Here is a 20,358-nt window from a genome sequence, read left to right on the forward strand (position 1 = left end):
TGGAGCAGAACTACAAAATGTGCAGGCTCAGATAGCAGATGTGGAACAGCAACTCGCTCAGCTTCATCCCAAGGGATCTCAGGGGGAACATGTTGTGGCTGGTGACAACATAGGTGTGGCCTAGGATAATGGGGAGCTAATTAAGGCAGAAGGAAATTTTAACCATAATTTGGACCTCAATCAACCACCACTTGACCAGGATCTCAACCCGGTCATCATTAATCCAGTGGAAAATGACCCTTTTGTACAGGGCTACCAAACTCAATATCTGTTACAAGGTCAGGGGGAAGTGTTTCAACTGAACCCCCAACCTCAGCTTGCTGAACAAGCACAAGATAACGAGCCAAACCTGGATTTGGCTTTGGGTATGCAGCAGGAGTACAACTTACCAAACCAGCCACTAGCTAATCCTGTCAACTACCTGGTTGAAGAGTTCCCTCCTGAAGAGTTGATGCCTACTGGGGAACAAGAGGATTAGATGGTGGCATGTACTTATGCTATTGGAACTCATCAATGAACACAGAGACCTAAGTCTTGAGGAATGGAACTTCAAAATTGTACTTGAAAAGCACTTACAGAAACTATTAGAGAACCAAAGGGTCTATTGGAGGCAAAGAGGAAACATCAAATGGGCTCAGTTGGGAGATGCAGGGACTCATTTTTTTCATACTTGTGCAACTCTCAGGCACAGAAATAAACTAATCAATGAACTCACAAGTAGGCATGGAAACATTGCAGTTGATCACAGAGACAAAGCAGTAATCCTATGGGAAGAATTCAGAGAAAGACTTGGGGTCAACGAATTCACAGGGTTCACCATAGAGCCTTCCTCAATAAACCAAACAAGGGTTGACCTGAGTGACCTAGAAGACCCTTTTGCTCATGATGAAATTGATAACATAGTTAGAGCCCTGCCAAATTACAAGTCCCCCGGACCGGATGGTTTCAACAATGAATTCACAAAAGCTACCTGGCTAGTGATCAAACATGATTTCTATAACTTATGCAAGACTTTCTTTGAGAACAATTGTTGTCTCAAGAGAATCAATGGATCATACATTACTCTGATACCCAAAGTTGATACACCAATGGTAGTCAATGACTTCAGACCAATTTCCTTGCTAAACACATCCATGAAACTACTTACCAAAATTCTAGCCACCAGATTACAACAGAAAATCACTTAGTTGATACACAAAAATCAGTATGGGTTCATCAAAACAAGGACAATTCAAGACTGCCTTGCTTGGGCATTTGAATACATACATTTCTGTCACCAGTCAAGAAAGGAAGTGGTAATCATAAAGTTAGACTTTGAAAAAGCCTTTGACAAAATAGAGCACCAAGCTATCATCAGAATCATGGAAACAAAAGGATTTGGGCAGAGATGGATGACCTGGATTAAGAGCATATTATCCACAGGGACTTCCTCAGTTATGTTGAATGGTACCCCAAGGAAAAGGTTTGAATGCAAGAGAGGGGTGAGGCAAGGGGACCCACTCTCACCACTGTTATTTGTTCTGGCAGCAGACTTCTTACAAGGCTTGGTAAACCGGCCAAAAGACATGGGATTGCTCAAGTTACCCATTCCAATACAGAGTGAACCAGATTTCCCAATTGTTCAGTATGTAGATGACACCTTGATCATCATGGAAGGGGACTCCAGGCAAATCTTTCTCCTCAAAACAATCTTACAGAACTTCTCCGACTCTACTGGCCTCAAAGTAAATTACAATAAATCAATGATGCTACCTATCAACATGACTGAGAGCAGATTAGATCATTTGGCAAAAACATTGGGTGCTCAAAAGGCACTCTACCGTTCACCTACTTAGGACTACCTCTAGGCACCACAAAACCTAAGATTGCTGATTTCCTGCCCTTAGTGAACAAATGTGAAAAAGGACTGGGTGGAATCTCCAACATGCTTAATCAAGCTGGGAAACTACAAATTACAAATGATGTATTGTCTGCAATGCCCACTTACTATATGTGCACCTTGTTACTATATGTGCACCTTGGAGCTGCCAAAGGCAATCATCAAACAAATTGACAAGCTGAGGAAAAACTATTTGTGGAGGGGTAGTGATATTAATGGGAGAGGAATGCCAAAAGCTGCTTGGAAACTGGTATGCAAATCCAAGGAAAAGGGGGCCTGGGAATAATAAACCCAGAAGTTCAAAATCAAGCGTTGTTGATGAAGAACTTAGATAAATTCTATAACAGACAGGACACCTTGGGTCAACATAGTCTGGGAAAAACATTACCCACATGACAAACTACCAGGAATTGTCAAAAAAAGATCATTCTAGTGGAGGGATGTGCTAAAAGGATTGCCAAAATTCAAGGAAATGGCTAGAGTTCAGGTGAATATTGGTCTGACTTGTCAGTTCTAGAAGGACAAATGGGGAACAGAGATACTGCAGAACAAATTCCCACAAGCTTTCTCCTTTACAAAGGATAAACAGATAAATATCAGGAAAGCCTTCACCATTGACAATGTCATCGACCTATTCAATTTACCACTATCACAAATAGCATTTCCGCAAGCCCAGGAAATGCAACAACAAATGGAAACGTACAACAAAAACGAGCTGCAGAAAGATGTATGGACATACTCAGCACAAAGCTCTAGTTACAGAGTTCAAACAACATACAAACTACTGATGGGCCATCAGCCGGTTCAACATATTCTCAAATGGTTATGGAAATCTTACTGTCAGCCAAAGCATAAAGTCTTCTGCTGGCTACTGATGAAAGATAGATTGAGCACAAAAAACATCCTGAAGAGAAAGAAAATGCAACTGGATTCGTTCAATTGTGCTTTCTATATATCAGCCCAGGAAGAATCAGTACATCATTTGTTCTGGGAATGCTCATACGCGCAGCAATGCTGGGGAACTCTCGATTTACAGATAATCCAAGATGGGAACACGGTTCAGAACATCCAGGCTCTGAGAACTCAACTACGATCTCAGTTTTTCATGATAGCAATCATTTTGATGAGTTAGACGATTTGGAAAGCAAGAAATGAAGCAATCTTTAACAATAGATTAATGTCAACTCAAAAATGCAAAAGAGCCTTTTCCATGGAACTGTCGAAGGTCTCGTAGCGTGTCAAGACAAGTCTAAGCCTTTTGTTTGATCAATGCTGTCAAAATCTACAATAGATTGCTACTTAGCTCTATTTTTCTTCATCTCTTTCTTTGTCTCTTAACTCAACACCCCCTATCCTTTAATTCTGAAAGTTTTGTAAGTCTTGAATCTCGTAATTTCTGAACTTTTTTTTATTAATAAATCTCTGCAGGCAGTTCATAAAAAAAAAAGACATGATTGCATCCAATACCACACCCCGATAGCTATTATCACAGACACAGTGCACCGGAAACGTTAGCCACTACCGAGCAGCGGCAGCTACCGGACTGAACCACCAAACCAGGGGCGGCACCTCCCCCGATCCCATTTCGTTGAGCTGGCAGCTCGGCGGGGCCATCCGATTTGGCGTGCTCGCGCCTCCAGCCACGTCCTCGACGGGGCTAGGTTCGGCGGCGGCGGCGGCGATATCTGCGGGTCACCACCGAGCGGGTCAAGGATGGAGGCCCGGTGAGCTGTTCCCTTCAATCCGATTTCTTCCGATTGCCTCGATGGCGGCTGTATGGAGTCCTCTCGAAGCCAGGCCAGCTCGTGCCATTCAATGTAATTCCTGTCTCTTTATTGTCGCATCTATCTCGTTTGTGTCAGTGACAGGCCGCAATTTTGTATCTGGTTAGCATACCTGTGAATTCCCATTAAAAAAAAGATCAGTACATGTTCCATTAATTCATACACTTTCATCTACATGATTCTACGTTGCAGCTTCCGAATTTGAACAGTGTGCAAATCAATGAGGCAAGCCAGGACTAGCTTCCTGGTTAGTCTAACAATGTAAGAACTGGGAAGCAAAGACGAGATCCTGCCAATTTGGAGACCATGCAATTTGTCGAGGATCTCTGTACAACACTTCTAAAAACAGGTAATGATCAGCACTTCACTTGAATATTCTATCTTAAACAAGGAATCTTCGGACAGTCACTTAAATCTGAATGGAGTTCAGAAGACAATTGTCCTGCAAGACAAAAAAAAAATTCTGTTGTCAGGACAAACATCTTTAAACAAAGATACAAAGTATGCGGAAGAAAAAACATTTGACTGAAATGCAAAATGATCGCAAGAGAACTTTTAGGTAAAGGTTTGCATGCTTAAGCATGTTCATTACACAACTACAGATCCAATTTGGCTTGAAAAAACAAATACAGGAATAACATGACTTTTTCAAGAATCAATTCTAATGTGCATGTGCGTTACATATGGTTTACTCTGGCATCAATGTACTAATTTCAAGGTAGTCAGCACTCTGCATTGCAAGTTTGACAATTCAGGCTGATATGGATTATTATCACTTATTGAGACAATTCAGACAGAGACAGGTCAAAAATAGTTATACAAGCTTTTTTTTTCAAGCTCGCCAGAGCTAGTTTTGTAAGTGCTTTAAAAAAAACTTTATTTATTCTTTCTGCTAAGTGAAAAGTTACAGAATTACTAAATTAATCTTGCCTTGGAAACAAGATGAGCCTCAAAAATTCGTTTTTCCGTTCAACTTTCCAATGCTTTTCAGGTACATCAACTCCATGGAGGATGTGATCAGGAAGACTTAGGGGGTGTTTGAGACTGCTCCACAAACTCTGCTCCATAAACTCCACTGTGGAACAGCTTCACAAAAAACTAGAGTTTGTGAAGTAGTGCTATCACAACTACACCTTTTTTCCTCGAACTAAGTGCATGGAGCTGAAACCGTTTGGCTAAAAAACGTAGAGCGGAGCTGAAAAACGTGGAGCAGAGCAATCCCAAATACCCCCTTACATGCAGATGGAGTTTGATTTTTTTGACGACAACATCAACTACTCAGATTGTGTACCCAGCAGCAGCAAGCAGGAAGATGCCACGGTCAATAGGCAACATGCCCGCTGTTGCAATCAGACACTAGGTTTTTGGTCAAATTTAAGAAGTTTTAACTCTTTAAAATTTTTGAAATGTCTTATAATTTAGAATGGAGGGAGTAATAGAGTGCTCGACGTCTTACACTTAGTTGTCACGATGACTTTACTACCACGGCGCGCAGCTTGAAGTGAAGCTTCTGTTCATCTCTTCGTCAGGCGTTCAGAGCAGTTCTTTTTTTTTTGAAAAACTAGAGCAGTTCATATACGGTTCTAGAAAAGACCGAACTGAACATTCTCTGTAGCATTTCCTTGCTAGCAGATACCCGCATGCCATTTTCTTGATGGGCTTTCATATATACTTGCTAATCTGTCAGGTGGAGGTGTAGAAATATTCTTCGTCTCAGCTTCATTGCACTTACAGACGAGACCTGTCGAGACTCGAGAGTGCCTGCTTCTCTAAATCTCAGCTCTTTCCCTTCCTCTGTCAACAAAAGTTTGCTCTTGGCTGTGGGATCTTGTCCTCAATAGTGAACAACAAAGCTGCTTGCTTGTGCTTGCGTTAGCATGGCGATTGTCGGTATCTTTGTCAGCAAATTGGCAGACTACCTTGTTGAGAAGCAAGTGTTCTTTGAAGCAGAGCAAAGTGAATCCGAAATGCTCAGCACAATCGCTATGAACGAAATAAAATACAAGTTCTATACAGATACAAACGAGATAGAATACGTTCTACACGTTTGCTCTACATCTACATGTGATGGATGTCATTGCTAGGACTGTGTGTTTTATATGGCAGGAGAAATGCAAATTCTTCAGCTGGCTGTCCATACGGAAACGAATCTGGACTGCTGACAGATTAGAAACTCAGAATTGGCCAAATCAAAGGATTTGCCTACTTTGTAGACTACAAGCAAAATCAAGCCTTCATCTTTTCAAAGATTGTAGGTTTACAAAGCGCTTGTGCAGCGAAATCGCCGTCTGGACGACAAATCATAACTTGCATCCAAATGCCTGGCCACCTAGTGGCACTCTCAAGAAGTGGTGGACGGCCATATCAGCTATACCTAGTGCAAACAGGAAGGCCCTCCGTTCGATCATTATTCTATTTTGCTGGGAAATTTAGAAGGAGAGAAATGCGAGAGTATTCCAACGCGTGGAGTCCACAAACTTTGGAGTGCTTTCAAAAGATCGAGGAAGAGGTGAGAGTTTGGATCATGGCAGAAGCAAAGCACCTAGATATTTGCCATGGTTGTTGTGCTTTTGTGTGTGTGTGCGCCTATCTGGGTGTTTTCTTTTTTTAATATAGCGGGCAGCTCTTCTTTCGGTTCGTTTCAAAAAAAAAGTTTCCACAGTGCTCAAGTGACCCAAATGCGAAATAATAAAAAAATAATAATTCTTTAAATTGGCTGCTTTGATATGCATGTAGTTTTTAGAAAAGGGAGCACCAGAGTAATTCTCTTAAGTTCAAGAACAAGTTTGCACACATGTCTGAGTGAATTATTAGGCCTTGTTTAGTTGCATCTAAAATAAAAAAATTAAGATTCTTCATCACATCGAATCTTGCGACATATGATCGTAAGACGCATCTATTAGGTCTAATTAGTCTACGATGGAACACTAATTCTTAAATACAAACGAAAGTGCGACTGTAGTCAAATTTAAAAAGTTTTTGGATCAGCCTTAGGCGGTTAGGCCTTGTTTAGTTCCCTGAAAATTTTGCAAAATTTTTCAGATTCCCCGTCACATCGAATCTTTAGACGTATGCATGGAGTATTAAATATAAATGAAAATAAAAACTAATTACACACTTTGGTCAGAATTGACGAGACGAATCTTTTAAGCCTAGTTAGTCTATAATTAGATAATATTTGTCAAATACAAACGAAAGTGTTACTATTCTTATTTTGCAAAAAAATTTAGAAGTAAACAAGTCCTTAATTGGAGTGTAGGATAGCACTGATGATAACGGCGAGAGCAGCATCGTCCACGAAGAGGCCCGTGTGTGACACGTTGCGCACCTTGAGCATCCTAAAGTAAGCTGCAGGACGCCTCCACGCCGGGTCGACGGCGAGGAGGCTCGCCAGGTTGACCAGCCCGTCGCCGTCTCCCATGACCATCCTCTCGGCGTCACGTCGAAGTCGTCTCCCGGGTAGGCGAGCATCTCCGGCGTGTCCACCCCAACCCCGACGACGCAGGCCACGGGCACCCTCGGAGATGGCGGCTCCGGGAACAGCGGCAGCACGCCCGATGGCCGCGCCCATCCCGATGTCGTCGAGGAAGTCCGCCGCGTCGTGGGCCGTACGTGTACGCCCTGCTCCGTGTGGTCACCAATGCCTGCCCGGCGCCAAAGGCGTTGGTGTTGGGCAGCGGCCAGAGGCTGCTCTGCAGGCTCCGGTACTCGCCCCTCAGCGCCACCTGGTCGACGAACGGCAGGCCGAGGTTGTTGCCGGCGACGAGCGTCATCATGCCGAGGACGACGCCTCCCCACGGCGCGGCCACGGGGACGAACCGCCGGACGAAGCGCCTGCGCCACGGCAACGGCCGCCGCAGCAGGAACCGGTGCGCCAGCGTGCCGCCGTAACTGTGCGCCAAGATGGGCTCGCCAGTGCGCTTTGGGTTTTTTTTTATTTTTTTTAACGATTAACCATGGCGGACGTCTAAGTCCTAACGTGCTCGCCGCGGTGAAGCCACTATTAACCGTGATCTTAGATGCCATGGGAAATAAAAAACGTCCGTCGTGGTTAATAAATTTTGTAGTAGTGTGAGTTAGAGGCGGAACCAGCTGTGCCGCAGCACGGTGACGACGGACGGTACAGCTCCGTGAGGCGCGTGTTGAGCTCATTGGTGGCGTACCCGGGCACCACCAGTCCACCACCACGGACAGCAGCTGCGGGGCGCGCCTCGTCGTGCTCACATATTGATAGTGGCGGAGCTAGAGCAAATATGAGGGGGGTGCGCTTGCCTTGTGGGTGCGTAGGATTTTTCTATGTAGGTGCAAATATAGTAAAAATTTGATCATAATCACTATTTTTTGATATTTTTGTGGGTACGCCCGCACCCACAATCCTCTATATAGATCCGCCCATGCATATTGGGACAGCAGGATCGCTGCCGCCGCAGGAACAAGAAGCCATGTCATCGTCCATCGCAAACGCAGTACTTTGGCCATCACCAACGCGGCAACGCGTGCTTGAATTTAGGCCATTGTTCGGTTGGTAAAATTTTTGGATTTGAGTAATGTAGTATTTTTGTTTTTATTTGATAATTATCGTTTAATTATGAATTAACTAGACTCAAAAGATTCATCTCACGATTTACAGGCAAATTGTATAATTAGTTTTTTTATTTTCGTATATATTTAGTGCTTCATATTGTGCCGTAAGATTGGACGTGGAGAATCTTGAAATTTTTTAGAACTAAACAAGACCTTATTTGGATTTTGAAGAGCTACTTAGGCCTTGTTTAGTTCCAAAAATATTTTAGTTTTGGGTGTGGTAGCATTTTTGTTTTTATTTGACAAATATTGTTCAATCATAAACTCAATAGGCTTAAAAGATTCATCTCGCTACAATTAGTTTTTGGTTTTTGTCTATATTTAATGCTTTATGCATGTGCCGTAAGATTCGATGTGATGGAAAATTTTGATTGTTTTTTATTTTTAGTGTAAACTAAACAAGGCCTTATTACTTTTGCAATGGTACAGTAACGACCAGCAAAAGGTACTACCGTACACTACCTTAATTGCCTACCGTGTACTCCGTACCACACAAATAGCACTGCATACCTCAACGGTTTCCGTCAGATCAATGAGTTTATTCCATCTCATCTCAATTCACTTGAAACGTTGACCTAGATCGGTTATGATCGAGGTCTTTTGTTTTTGAGTTTTTGTTTCTAATCTAATATTAGAGTATAATAATAAGGTCAGATGCAGCCACCTGCCCTCTTGCTTTGACTGTTGAATTGAATGCACCAATATATATACACATTATAATTTTAAGTGTACTTGCTACAACAAATCGAATCATACGAGCACTTGCACCATGTTTAAGACTTAGACGCTGTTTGGTTTCCAACGTTAAATTTTAGTCCTATCACATCGAATGTTTGGACATATACATGAAATATTATATAGATTATCTATGAAACTAAAAACACAGTTAAACAATAATTTGTAAAATGATTTTTAAGCATAATTAGAGCAACTCCAACAGCTTTGCTATTCTTATTATGGAGGCATTTTAGAACTTTTATATTAGAAAAATAGGCTTTAATAGATGTGCTATTTGGTTTTATAAAATAGAAAGTTTGCTATCCCTTGATTTTCGTTGGCCATATATAGCCAACCACTGACACTAGCTATCTGATAACAAGGCTGTTGTAAACCTCTTCTTTTTAAGAAGTTATCTATTTTACAAAATGACTAAATATTAGAATTTAGCTACTTATTTTAGTCAAACTCTTGGAGATGCTCTTAGTTCATAATTGGACAATAATTGCTATAGTTACAAATGTGCTATAATACCTATTAAACTTTAGTACCTCTAACCAAACACCCCCTTATTAAAACACAACCACAACCCACACAGGTGAAAAATTATGGTTTTGTTTACATAAGATATTTGAACATATACATAGAGTATTAAATATAGATTAAAAAATACCTAATTACACATATTGAAATATTCTGCGAGACGAATTTTTTAAGTCTAATTAGTCCATGATTTGATAATGTGATGTTATAGTAAAGCTCCAATACATGTAGTAATGTTGGATTAATTAAGATTAATAAATTTGTCTCGCGAAATACAAATGACTTATGTACTTTATTTTATTATTACTATCTAAATACTCTCATACGACACCTCGATATGATACTCCGAAACTTTACATCCTAAATTTAGACAATACCTGAGTTCCACCGCTTTTTTAAAAGAACGACAAATAAGGCCTTGTTTAGTTCGCGGGTTTAACACTTTCGTAGTATTTAGTAATTATTATCTGATTATGTACTAATTAAGTTTAAAAAGATTCGTCTCCCTAATTATAGACAAATTGTATAATTAGTTATTTTTTATTTATATTTAATATTCTATATATACGTCCAAGTTTCGATATGACGGAAAATCTTAAATTTTTTTTAGTAAAACAAGGCCTAGAAAGAGTTGTTCATCAACTCGCCCGAAAACAGCCAAAAGCCCTGCTGCTATGATGGTTGAAGAAGCGGGCTTTGTGCGTTTCTCTGAGGTCCAACTTGGAACAGGAACAGGAGGAGTAGTAGCAAAAAATATCTCACGCGGTCACCCCACTGACCGCTACACGTCTCTCGTTTTTGTCATTTCCGTCTAGCTTCCTCGTGGTCGTCTCGTCCGTTCGCCGCCGCCGCCGCATCGCCGACAGTACCTCAGTCCAGATCGATCCTCCCTCTTCCCAGATCGGGTCTAGTTGGGCGTCAGCCACCGCCGCCGCACCCGTCATCTTCACGCTTCCGGGTGGGCTACCGCAGCCGCTGCCCGACGCCAGGTGCCAAGGCCTTCGCCGATCTCTTCGTCGTCGAAGAGCGCCCACCAGGTCCGCTTCTCTTCAACGTCTGCTGTGCGAAATCGAGTTCTCAAACTCTTTTTCTTTTTTGAAATTGAATTGAGTTCTCAAACTCTAACCTCAAGCTATTTGGCTAGTTGTTGACTACTACCTTCTAACTTTTTGTAAAAATTATTGGGTGCCTTTACTAGATCCGCCCCTGAGCTGAGCATCGATGTCTCCTTTGGCTCTTCTCCAAGCTCTCTTCGTCCTCCTGTGCTGCTCGACTCTGGCTCTCGCTTCCTCGTCGGAGCTAACCCTTGCACGAGCTGCTTGTGGAGACGACCAGCTTGTCATCTTCGATGCTTCTGATGGCCTCCTTAACCTGTCGGTCAATGGGGTTCTGGTGCAGGACCGCGTGCTTGCCTGCCATAAGCTCGGCTTCTACTTTGCCAGTGGCTGCATCCGCTGCAGCAACCTTTCAGATGCGTTGAGGGGTGCCGTAGAGCAGTACTGTGGTGAAGGGAGTAGAACGCTCCATGGTAGGTTGGTTCTTGTTTGCTCCTAGTTGCTAAATCAGATAAGGATTGGGCAGTTGCTGCTCCAATGTAGTACAATAACAGTTCAAATTGGTGTTCATACCTGCATCAGTTATTTGTCTTATTCCATACATGACTTGTAGTAAATAAGATATGGCTATGAAGTTCATCTCTGGGTGTAGACTGTAGAGCGTAGGCTATTTCATGGCATGGTTTTCGTTCTATTATTATGCATTGCAGATGATGGGAATAGGAACTATTTTAGGGTCCTACTGTGGGGTTTAATTCCACCTAAGGCCTTGTTTGGATGTAGTTGGATTCGCATCAATCCAGATGTGTTGGGGTGGATTGGAGTGGAACTTGAACTAAATTCCACCTCAATCCACCCCAACACATGTGGATTGAGGTGAATTCAATAACATCTAAACAAGGCCTAAATATAATTCCCACTTATATGCTCTAGTGTGAAACTATGTTTGGACAGTACATTAGGATGGTGACAACATAATGAGATATATTTCTAAGTTGCATGCTCTTTTGTTGGCATTGTAACTCACAACTGAAGTATGATACAGCCCATGTGTTAGTTTTCTGGTACCCTCATTTAGCATCTGCATTCTGACTCCTTTTTTTTCCTGATAAGGCTGGGACATTTTTAAAATTGAAACATGTGGATGATAAAAATGGTTATGCTGTTCACTTTTCCTCGTTTGGTTTGTTATCACCTGTAGCAACTTTACTTCAAGATATGCCTTCTCACCTGTAGCAACTTTACATCAAGATGTGCCAAGGAAGCTCTTGAGGCGGCCCACAGAAAATAGCTCAAGAAATGATTATGACCCATGTGGGAGGTTTGGGTTAAATGAAAATGAAAATGAAAATGATCAGGACACTGGTGATTCTTCAGAAAAGCAGGATCATCTTCTGGCTGTGCCAGGTGTGATTCTCTTATGCTGTGGTCTTATGTTACCATGCTTTCATGCCGAAAGAAAAGAAGTCAGCAGGCATGACACAACAACCGCTCAGCGCAACACGGGTGAGTTTATATTTTGTGCAATCTTTCAGCCAATTCTATTCTTGTTGTCTGCCCCCTCATTTTTTTAGTGAACCCAAAATATTTTCATTGTCTAAGGGGGGTTTTAGTCTGAACACACCGAACAATAGTTGGCAGGGCCCTACTGAAGTCAGAGACGGGATATTGAGCTGGGTATTTTCAAAAGTTTTGCCTAGTTTGCTTGTCCTTATTACATGAGAGTTTTCTTGTACTAGATTAGGACGAGAGCTTTATGATAATCTTCCCTTGAAAAAAATGACTGGTGTATGTTTAGATTATTTTCACTTGTTTACCTTTTTTTATTGTTTTTCACCTATATGTTAGTATAATATGGTGCTATTGTTGTTTGAGAGTTGGTTATCTCCATGGTTATTAAGGTGTCGCTTCAGCGTTGCTTAAGCATCGGAGCGCTCCAGGGTGGCCTCAGGGGCAAGTTGTTGCCCCGTTGCCTTATGCGCATACTGATGCCCCTTGATTCTGCTGTCTCTTCATCGATTCTTCTGCTGGTCCGCTCAATCATGCCATCTCCAGCTTGATTTTGGTTCTCCTGGCTTGATTTCTTCCATCTTGTGCTCGCAAATTGCTCGAACTGGAAGGAGACAGCAGTGGTTGTTGATCTGAGAGTGCTGAGCAGTGAGGTGCGGAGGCAAGCAGAGCAGTGTATCCGGAGAAGAGAGGGAAGCGGAGCAGCACATCCAGAGAAATGGGGTGCAGGGAAGCAGAGCAGCGCATTTGGGAGGAGGTGGAATGGCTATGGCATGGTGGAGAATGTGCAAGAGAGGGGAGTGGTGGCTCTAGAGGGGATCAGGGATCAGGTTCGGAAGTTTGAGAGATGGAAACCTTTCTATATGAAGCCATACCAGGAGGGGTGAGGGGCACATGGGCTGTCTAGTGGGCTGGGCCAGTCCTCTTATCACTCGTCCTTTCTTTTTCTTTTTTCATTTACTTTTTTCTTCATCATCTATGCTGTTTTAAGTTTTCCTTAAATTCTTGAGGTGTCGCGTCACCTCACTCCTTAGTCACTTAAGCATAAGATGGTAGTCAGTCGCCGCACCTTGCCTTACGGCCTTGATAACCATGGTTATCTCTTTCCACAAGGGTTAGATCATATCTTGCTTTAAGTACAGGGCCTTATATTGGTAAGGCTCATAATCACATGATTTCTTGGTCAACAGGGTCGAGGAACAGGGCCAAGGTACATGGTAGCTACACTGCAGGGTCGAAAATGACCCTGTGACCGGGTCAGGGTCAACGTTCCTGGGTTGAGGGTTGATGCCTTCACCCCATTTTATGTGATGGTAGGGCTTCTAAAAGCGCTCTGGCTTTTCAACAGCTGGCTAAAACCAGGGTGCCAAAAAATGGCTTCGCCCCGAAGCCACCAAGGAGCTGGAGCCTCCACTTTTTGAACTAGGAACCGGAATCAAAAGTTTTAGCTTCTACCAGCTCCTCATCTAAAAAAAACTCTCCGAAGCCATTTTGCCAATATTTTTTACAAAATGCTTCAGCTCCACTAGAGAAGCTGCTCCAGAGCTGAAGCTATTTTAGGAGAAGCTGGAACCCTGCTAAACTGGTCCTTTAAGAGCCCTGTTATGTTTATTAGAATTTACTCCACGTGATAGTGTATGAAAGGTCAGGGGTAGAATAACTTCAACCACTAGGATAATTTATATTTACTACTGTTAGTTGTTTGTGAAGCTTATCATGAATGGTTATTAAACTAAGTCATAATTGTCATATGACTGCATCAATTTTCTAAGATAAGTGATACTTACAATTTACCAACCAAAACTATTTTAACAGTTCAATAATATACTCATTTAGTCATTTTCACGGTAGCCCATCTGTATACTGTATTCCAACTCAGTAGTTACTTGGATGAGACTGGCATGTGGTTAGGTTCTTTTCTCAAATGACGCAGGAGAGCTGCATGCCATTTTATTAAGAAGCGAATAAAAAACAACGGAGGAGAGGCAGAGCCTGCTCCCCCAAGAACCAATTACAGGACTCTTAGCGCCACACACAAAGAAAAACAGATGAACACTGCCCAAAAAATGCCTAAACAGCTGTGGTTAGGTTCTTGGAATCGGTATAGAATAATCCATAACAGATAAGACAAGCTCTGTCCTGGTTTAGTGGTTTACTGTTGATTGCTAGTCTGGTTCTATTTTCACATTTCCATAATGTAAACCATGTATGCTTTGATGATATTGTCTCAGTTTTTTATTTATTTGTTGTAACAATGTTGTAACATTGTCCTTAACAAGTTGTATATTCTCAGTTGAATCAGTTTCATCCTATGAAGTAAGCATGTCATCTGAGAAAGTCCCACCAACTCCACATCGAATACCTCCAAGTCCATCTAGATTTGCGCCATCTCCACAGATAGCTAGAGTTGGATCTGTCGACTTAAGCATCCAGCAGATCCTCAGGGCGACTCAGAACTTCTCATCTTCATTTAAGTTAGGGGAAGGAGGATTTGGGATGGTCTACAGGGCTGTATTGCCAGATGGCAATGTTGTTGCAGTCAAGAGAGCTAAAAAGGTAGTCTTGTTGCTACCTCATGTCTTGTTACTTATTAAACTCCATTGATTATTCTCATTCATGGGCTTTTTCAGCATATTGAGTTAAATTTTATTCCTTGCCAAATTATATTGTCTCTTCATATTTATTTCACTATATTTTAATAAATTTATAAAATATTTTACAACTTATATTTGTACCTCAGCTCAATAGCTCATGTAGTTCTGCTAATTGTTCTGCCTCTGGCAACAATGAATAAAGTTTTGTTTTTTTGGGTGTTGTTGGAGGTGTGCTGCTGTTTTTTTCCACACTATGCTACGCATAACATATGCTCTGTTGTTCATTACAGGATCAGTTTGCAGGTCCTAGGGATGAGTTCAGCAATGAAGTAGACTTGCTTGCTAAGATAGACCACCGAAATTTGGTGAGGTTACTAGGTTTTACCGATAAAGGAAATGAGCGCATTATCATCACTGAATATGTTCCAAATGGTACTCTTAGAGAACATCTAGATGGTAAATTGTGCTTCCCATATTGTTTTCTTCACTTTTCAGTCAATTTGAATACCTTCAAATATTAAATGCCTTACTCCAATCTGCAGGTCAACATGGCAGAGTCCTGGATTTCAATCAGCGCCTAGAAATTGCAATTGACGTGGCTCATGCACTTACTTATCTTCATCTGTATGCAGGTATATACTTTCTACTACCTAGGTGGTATTGAAGTGATGTAAAACATTTAGGAGAAATATTGATTCCATTGAGGCCCCCTTTAGAGCATAGGATTTGTGAAGGAATTTTTTAGGATAAGAGTTCTAAGGAGCTTTTCCTATTCAGCCCATTTGGAACAAAGGATTGGCCATCCTGAAATCCTATAAAATTCCTATTTTTTAGCTCAATCCATATGAACGTTTTAGGAGATGTAACATGAGGTTAAAACTTTCCTGTGTGTCCATCTCTCTCTTCTAGTTCTTGTGTTTTTCCTATGTTGCATCGAAATGAGATTAGAATTGCATGTGACATGCACTCCAATCTTGTGTTTTTTTCCTACTCCTATGTTTTGGGAGTCCTGTATTCAATCGTTGAGTTGCATTATGCTAACTAAGGCTCCAATTTTCAAAACCAAAGTATTTCACAAAACCATGTTTTTTTTCCTAAAACAACAAAAATACTTTGCTTCCAAACAGGGCCTAAAATTAGCATAGTTTGGTAATTTTTTGCATTGATGTCTTGATGATACTCAATGCCAACCAGTTTTTTCAAATATATTTCATTTGGTGATGTTCTGGAAAGGGGCTGAGAACTTCTGTACTGTTCACAGAGAAGACTATAATTCATCGTGATGTGAAGTCATCAAACATCCTGCTGACGGATAGCTATCGGGCCAAGGTGTCTGACTTTGGGTTTGCAAGAAGTGGCCCTAGTGACACGGAGAAGACACACATATCAACGAAAGTGAAAGGCACAGCAGGGTACCTGGATCCCGAATACTTGAGAACGTACCAGCTTACTCCAAAGAGTGATGTATTCTCATTTGGCATATTGCTTGTAGAAATTCTTTCTGCTCGCAGACCTGTAGAACTGAAGCGAACCCCTGATGAGAGGATCACAATCAGATGGGTATGTCTGGGAAATTTCCTTCATTTCATGTATCTCCACAGTCTATGCTTATACAATGTGTGAAATAGATCTAAAATAGAATGCTAGGATCAGATTGCCGGTTTACAATAATTATTATAAATGTAGAAGACCATGTTTTTTCATGCAACTAAGCTACAGAATGAGGCCAACATTACTGTTGTCGTAGTAGGATAAGTCCACTTTTGTGGGTTTGGGTTGCAAAATGAACGGTTTTGTAGTTTAAAGTTGAAAATCAAACTGGTAGCAGAGTTTCCCGGGTTAAAAAATGGATCCCCTTTTTTTGTATTATTACCTTTTATAATGATATCGTTTGTCTGTTTTGATATTTTCTGAAATAGCTGATTAAATGTGGCTTTGTGTTTGTGCTTTTATGCAGACTTTCAAGAAATTCAATGAAGGCAACATGAGAGAGATATTGGACCCGTTGCTGGAAGATCATGTGGACGATGAGGTGCTTGAAAAGCTCCTTAGCCTGGCTTTCCAATGCGCTGCTCCAACACGGGACGACCGCCCGACTATGAAGGAAGTTGGGGAGCAGCTGTGGGAAATAAGGAAAGAGTACGGAAAGAGCATTAGGAAGGTGTGAAGATCATGGACAACATTACCTGTTTTTCAAGCCTTCCCCTCAAGGCCTCAACCAAGGAATAAGCATGCTTTTCATCAAAAAAGGAATAAGCATGCTAACCATTCGTGCCCATTGGATAAACATTTATGGTATGTTTCTTACTTGGAAGATGTGGTCTGAACAATGTACAGTGTGATAACAACACCCCCAGTATGTACTTTCTTGTCTATCGGTTTGCAGCGCACTCCTCTGTGGAGAATGTATATGTTGGAGTTCACATTTCTTCATTCTGTTGATATGGTATTCTGATGGATGTAACCGCACACGTTACTGCCAAATGGTCTACGATTTAAGATAAATAAAGGAGTTTCTATTGGAGATGTTTAAGCTTCCGGATGCTCTATGTGGGCTGGTGCGAACACAAGGTCTAGAAGTACCGTTTTGTAATGAGTGATTGTCAACGTGATCCACGAATAAGTTGAGTTGGTGACTAACATTACCATGGCGAAAGCTATGTGTGCGACATGTCTCTTGACTTGTGGTGTTTAGCTGTGGAGCTCGAAGCGGTGGTCGACGGCGAGGTGAAGGTCAAGTAGAGACGTGCCGTACCGATAGACCTGGAGCGGTGAAGGACGGACGTGAGGCTTAGACTGACGGACCAGGAGGCTGGGTGACCAGCTGCAGTGGCTGACATCTGGGACATCGACAAGTGCAAGAGTACATGAGAGTGACCGTGTTGACCAAGTCAATACGGCGGACGCGAGTCGAGCGAGGCTCAGGAGGACTTAGCGGGCCGGCCGGTCGAGGACGGCGGTGACACGTGTCGAGTGGCGAGGAAGCATATGGAGTACGCTACTCGCGGCGGGTTTGGGCCTCACCGATGCGGACGGATGGCACCTGGCGGCATCGGTGAGATCGCTTCGGAGCGAGGCTACCGGTGAGGAGGCGCGGTGGCCGTCGAATTTAGGTCATGTCGAGTTGGATTAGAATGCCCCTGGGGCTAGCTAGTTCGCTCAAAAATATATAGGGATATTTGAAGAATATGTAATATGCCTGATAAATAAACCGGGGAGTCCCCATCTCCCTTACCCTCTCTCCACCTCTCTCCCTCTCCCTTCTTCCTGTACCCGTAGGCTCTCTCCCCCTTTCTGAGTTCTTGCTAGAGAGGTCCAAACATTTAATGTTTGTGTAATCTACTGAAAATTTTGAGTTGGGAATAAAGGCCCGAATCCTCCAGTTGTCCTTCGGGATTCCTCAATCGTGCCTGTGATTTTCGTTCACCGAGTTCTTCGTTTTTCTTCTTTTTTCGTTCTTGGCTATGATCTAAATTTTCCGGAGTTTGGGTTAATCTCAGGCGATGATTTCTTGGGGACGAGTTCATGTTAAGATGAATTTAGTCTGTGCAAAGTTTGAGAGCGATTCCTTTCGTTTTCACTGAGTTCTAGTCAATTTTGTGTTCGCTCCCTTTTCTATGTTCTTGGTCTTGTGTAGTTCGGCTCTCGGTTTGTGCAAAGCTGTTTCGGTTCTGGGTATCTGAAGGCTTTAGGGATGAGTGGGTCAGAGCAGTGCCACCAGCACCGTGCACCTGTGCACCGTGCAAGCTCCTAGAGCGGCGCTTGGCTATCCCTGCAGATAGCCAGAGATAGTCGGTGATTTTGGGTGAGAGCGCGTGTAGACCCGTGCTGTTGCCTAACTCTCCGTTGCGGTTTTTTCCCATCGTTCTTCTGTTCATCCTCATCTTTGCTGATTTCAGGCGCTGCAGCATCAAAGAGCACTGGTGCAGACATCGGTCAGATCACCGGTCATTGATTTTCTCGGCTCATTGCACAGTTCGTTCATTTCCTCCTATTGCTGTGCGGTGCTCTGATTGATCTTCAATTTACTTTTTACCATCGTGAGTTACCAAGGCAATCATTGTCTATTCTCTGGAGTTTTAATTTCATCAATTTGGTGGCCAGCACTGTTTCTGTTTGTTGCTAGCAGTTTGGGTGCTCGTTTGTTTTGGGTTGGGACCAAGCCTGCATGGGATTGGTTGGGACAAAGGGAGCATTTTCAGCAACTATGTTGCTTGCCTTCCCAACGCTGAAAACTCCCTACACGTGAACTCACTCTATTTATTCATTGCTTGTTCTTGCTTCAACCACTTGCATGTGAGGTCCAGGTGTGCGAGAATTTGTTTAGGAGCTCAGCTTGCACAGGCACCAGATGCCACTCCTAATCATCGAGTTGGATTCCTGCAGTACTGAGCAGTTTCTAGCAACGCTTTCCTTCTGATAGTTTTCTGTGTTTTTTATTTCATTTTTCACTAGCTCTGATTTTGTGTTTCACTAGTAGTTTGGTCGTTTGTGCTTCGAATTGAGTTTCGTTTTTTGCGCTGGGTTTCTACCGTGGTAAAAAATTTATCTAAGTGCTCTTGTCACCTGTTGGCTAGAGTAACTTAGTTTCGGGACTCTCGTTTGTGTTTGGCAGTGATTTGGGACAGTGGCCAAAAATATTTTGAGAAAAATTTACGGCTCCCATTCACCCCTTGTGGCCGTTTTCGGTCCTTCAGCTGGGACCCTACCAAGGCTGCGGCTCCACAGCTGTTTGCTACTCTAGTTATAGCCAGCTGGTGGTGCAGCTGTGGTAAGCAGTTCGGAATTGCTGGTCAGGTGTCATGCAACTCACACGGACATCGCAACTTATCTTCACCTTGCATGTGGTGGTATCGTTCATCATTTTGTTTCTAAAAAGGGAATATCCCAAATTTGAAATTCTAGTGATCTTTATATTGGATTATAAAGGGCCCCTGGCAGGGGAGTCATGGAAGAGAAGGCTAGTGGTCTAACAGTTGCAATAGATAAAACCCTAATGTGATGCAAGCGACAAATTCATGCAACGAATCAAATGCATTGCAAAGCAAATCAAATTAATCACAACGCAAATCATGCGGTAGCAATATTGTTAAGCACCAATTGCAATTGTTTTATAAATGGTGGCGATAGCACTTACCAATTGCAATAAAGTGCATGATAAATGTGCCACGCTAAAATATTTGTGGCAACATTGGCCACTATCGCAACCAAAAAAAAAAACCGTGGCAATGACCTCCTCTTGTTATTGCAACCAATTTTGTGTTGCTGCAATGCAAATCATGGAATAGGGTCAAAACCTTGCGGTGACCTATTTAGACTGTTGTCCCTAAGGGCTATTTAGCGTGATTTTGTAGAAAACTTAGGCGCAAAGGTGGTGAGAATCTTGCATAGGCTAAGGATGTCGTTTTGAATGTTTAGAGCTCAATTCACCCACCCCTCTCTTGGGCCATTCGATCCCTATAATCATTCGGTCTAGTGCATGCCATTTATTCATGATAATTTCCAAGGTAATTTTCCTCGACTTCCATCATATGATTTGGTCTAGTGCATGTCATTTATTCATGATATTGTTTCTTTGCACTCTAAATGCATCTTATAGCACTCTGAACACATCTAGGTCCATGTGGAGAAAATATGTTTTGGTGATTGGTGAACACAATTATGTATGACTAACATGTATTTTGTAGGGGTTA

At 42.3% G+C, this 20,358-nt stretch overlaps 1 protein-coding gene, 1 long non-coding RNA gene and 1 pseudogene across 4 annotated transcripts; 2 read left to right on the forward strand and 1 right to left on the reverse strand.

The window, feature by feature from the left end:
* On the forward strand, positions 3,407-5,186 carry LOC110431833. The gene is made up of 3 exons (XR_002449295.1): positions 3,407-3,696; positions 3,856-4,012; positions 4,655-5,186. It is a non-coding gene; the product is annotated as an uncharacterized LOC110431833 (long non-coding RNA).
* LOC8055108 lies at positions 6,895-10,451 on the reverse strand (annotated as a pseudogene).
* Positions 10,207-17,198, forward strand: LOC8086268 (calmodulin-binding receptor-like cytoplasmic kinase 3). Of its 3 annotated transcripts, none has more exons than XM_021463991.1 (8): positions 10,207-10,544; positions 10,706-11,039; positions 11,764-12,068; positions 14,365-14,627; positions 14,956-15,121; positions 15,208-15,297; positions 15,927-16,225; positions 16,623-17,198. In XM_021463991.1, exons 2-8 carry the CDS (start codon positions 10,729-10,731, stop codon positions 16,830-16,832), a joined length of 1,644 nt encoding a protein of 547 aa, XP_021319666.1. In that variant the 5' UTR covers positions 10,207-10,544; positions 10,706-10,728; the 3' UTR covers positions 16,833-17,198. The 3 variants fall into 3 exon arrangements, with proteins under 3 accessions (XP_021319666.1, XP_002464849.1, XP_021319672.1); XM_002464804.2 differs by having other exon boundaries at positions 10,208-10,544; positions 10,706-11,035; positions 11,799-12,068; XM_021463997.1 differs by lacking the exon at positions 10,207-10,544 and having other exon boundaries at positions 10,905-11,039; positions 11,799-12,068.

Source organism: Sorghum bicolor, chromosome 1 (assembly GCF_000003195.3).
Source record: "Sorghum bicolor cultivar BTx623 chromosome 1, Sorghum_bicolor_NCBIv3, whole genome shotgun sequence".
Lineage (NCBI taxonomy): Eukaryota > Viridiplantae > Streptophyta > Magnoliopsida > Poales > Poaceae > Sorghum > Sorghum bicolor.

Bases quoted from the DNA above. Each gene is read 5' to 3' on its own strand.
- LOC8086268 (XM_021463991.1), top strand. From the start codon at position 10,729: ATGTCTCCTTTGGCTCTTCTCCAAGCTCTCTTCGTCCTCCTGTGCTGC. The intron at 15,122-15,207 runs GTAAATTGTGCT...TCCAATCTGCAG, and splicing joins TCTTAGAGAACATCTAGATG to GTCAACATGGCAGAGTCCTG. The intron at 16,226-16,622 runs GTATGTCTGGGA...GCTTTTATGCAG, and splicing joins AGAGGATCACAATCAGATGG to ACTTTCAAGAAATTCAATGA.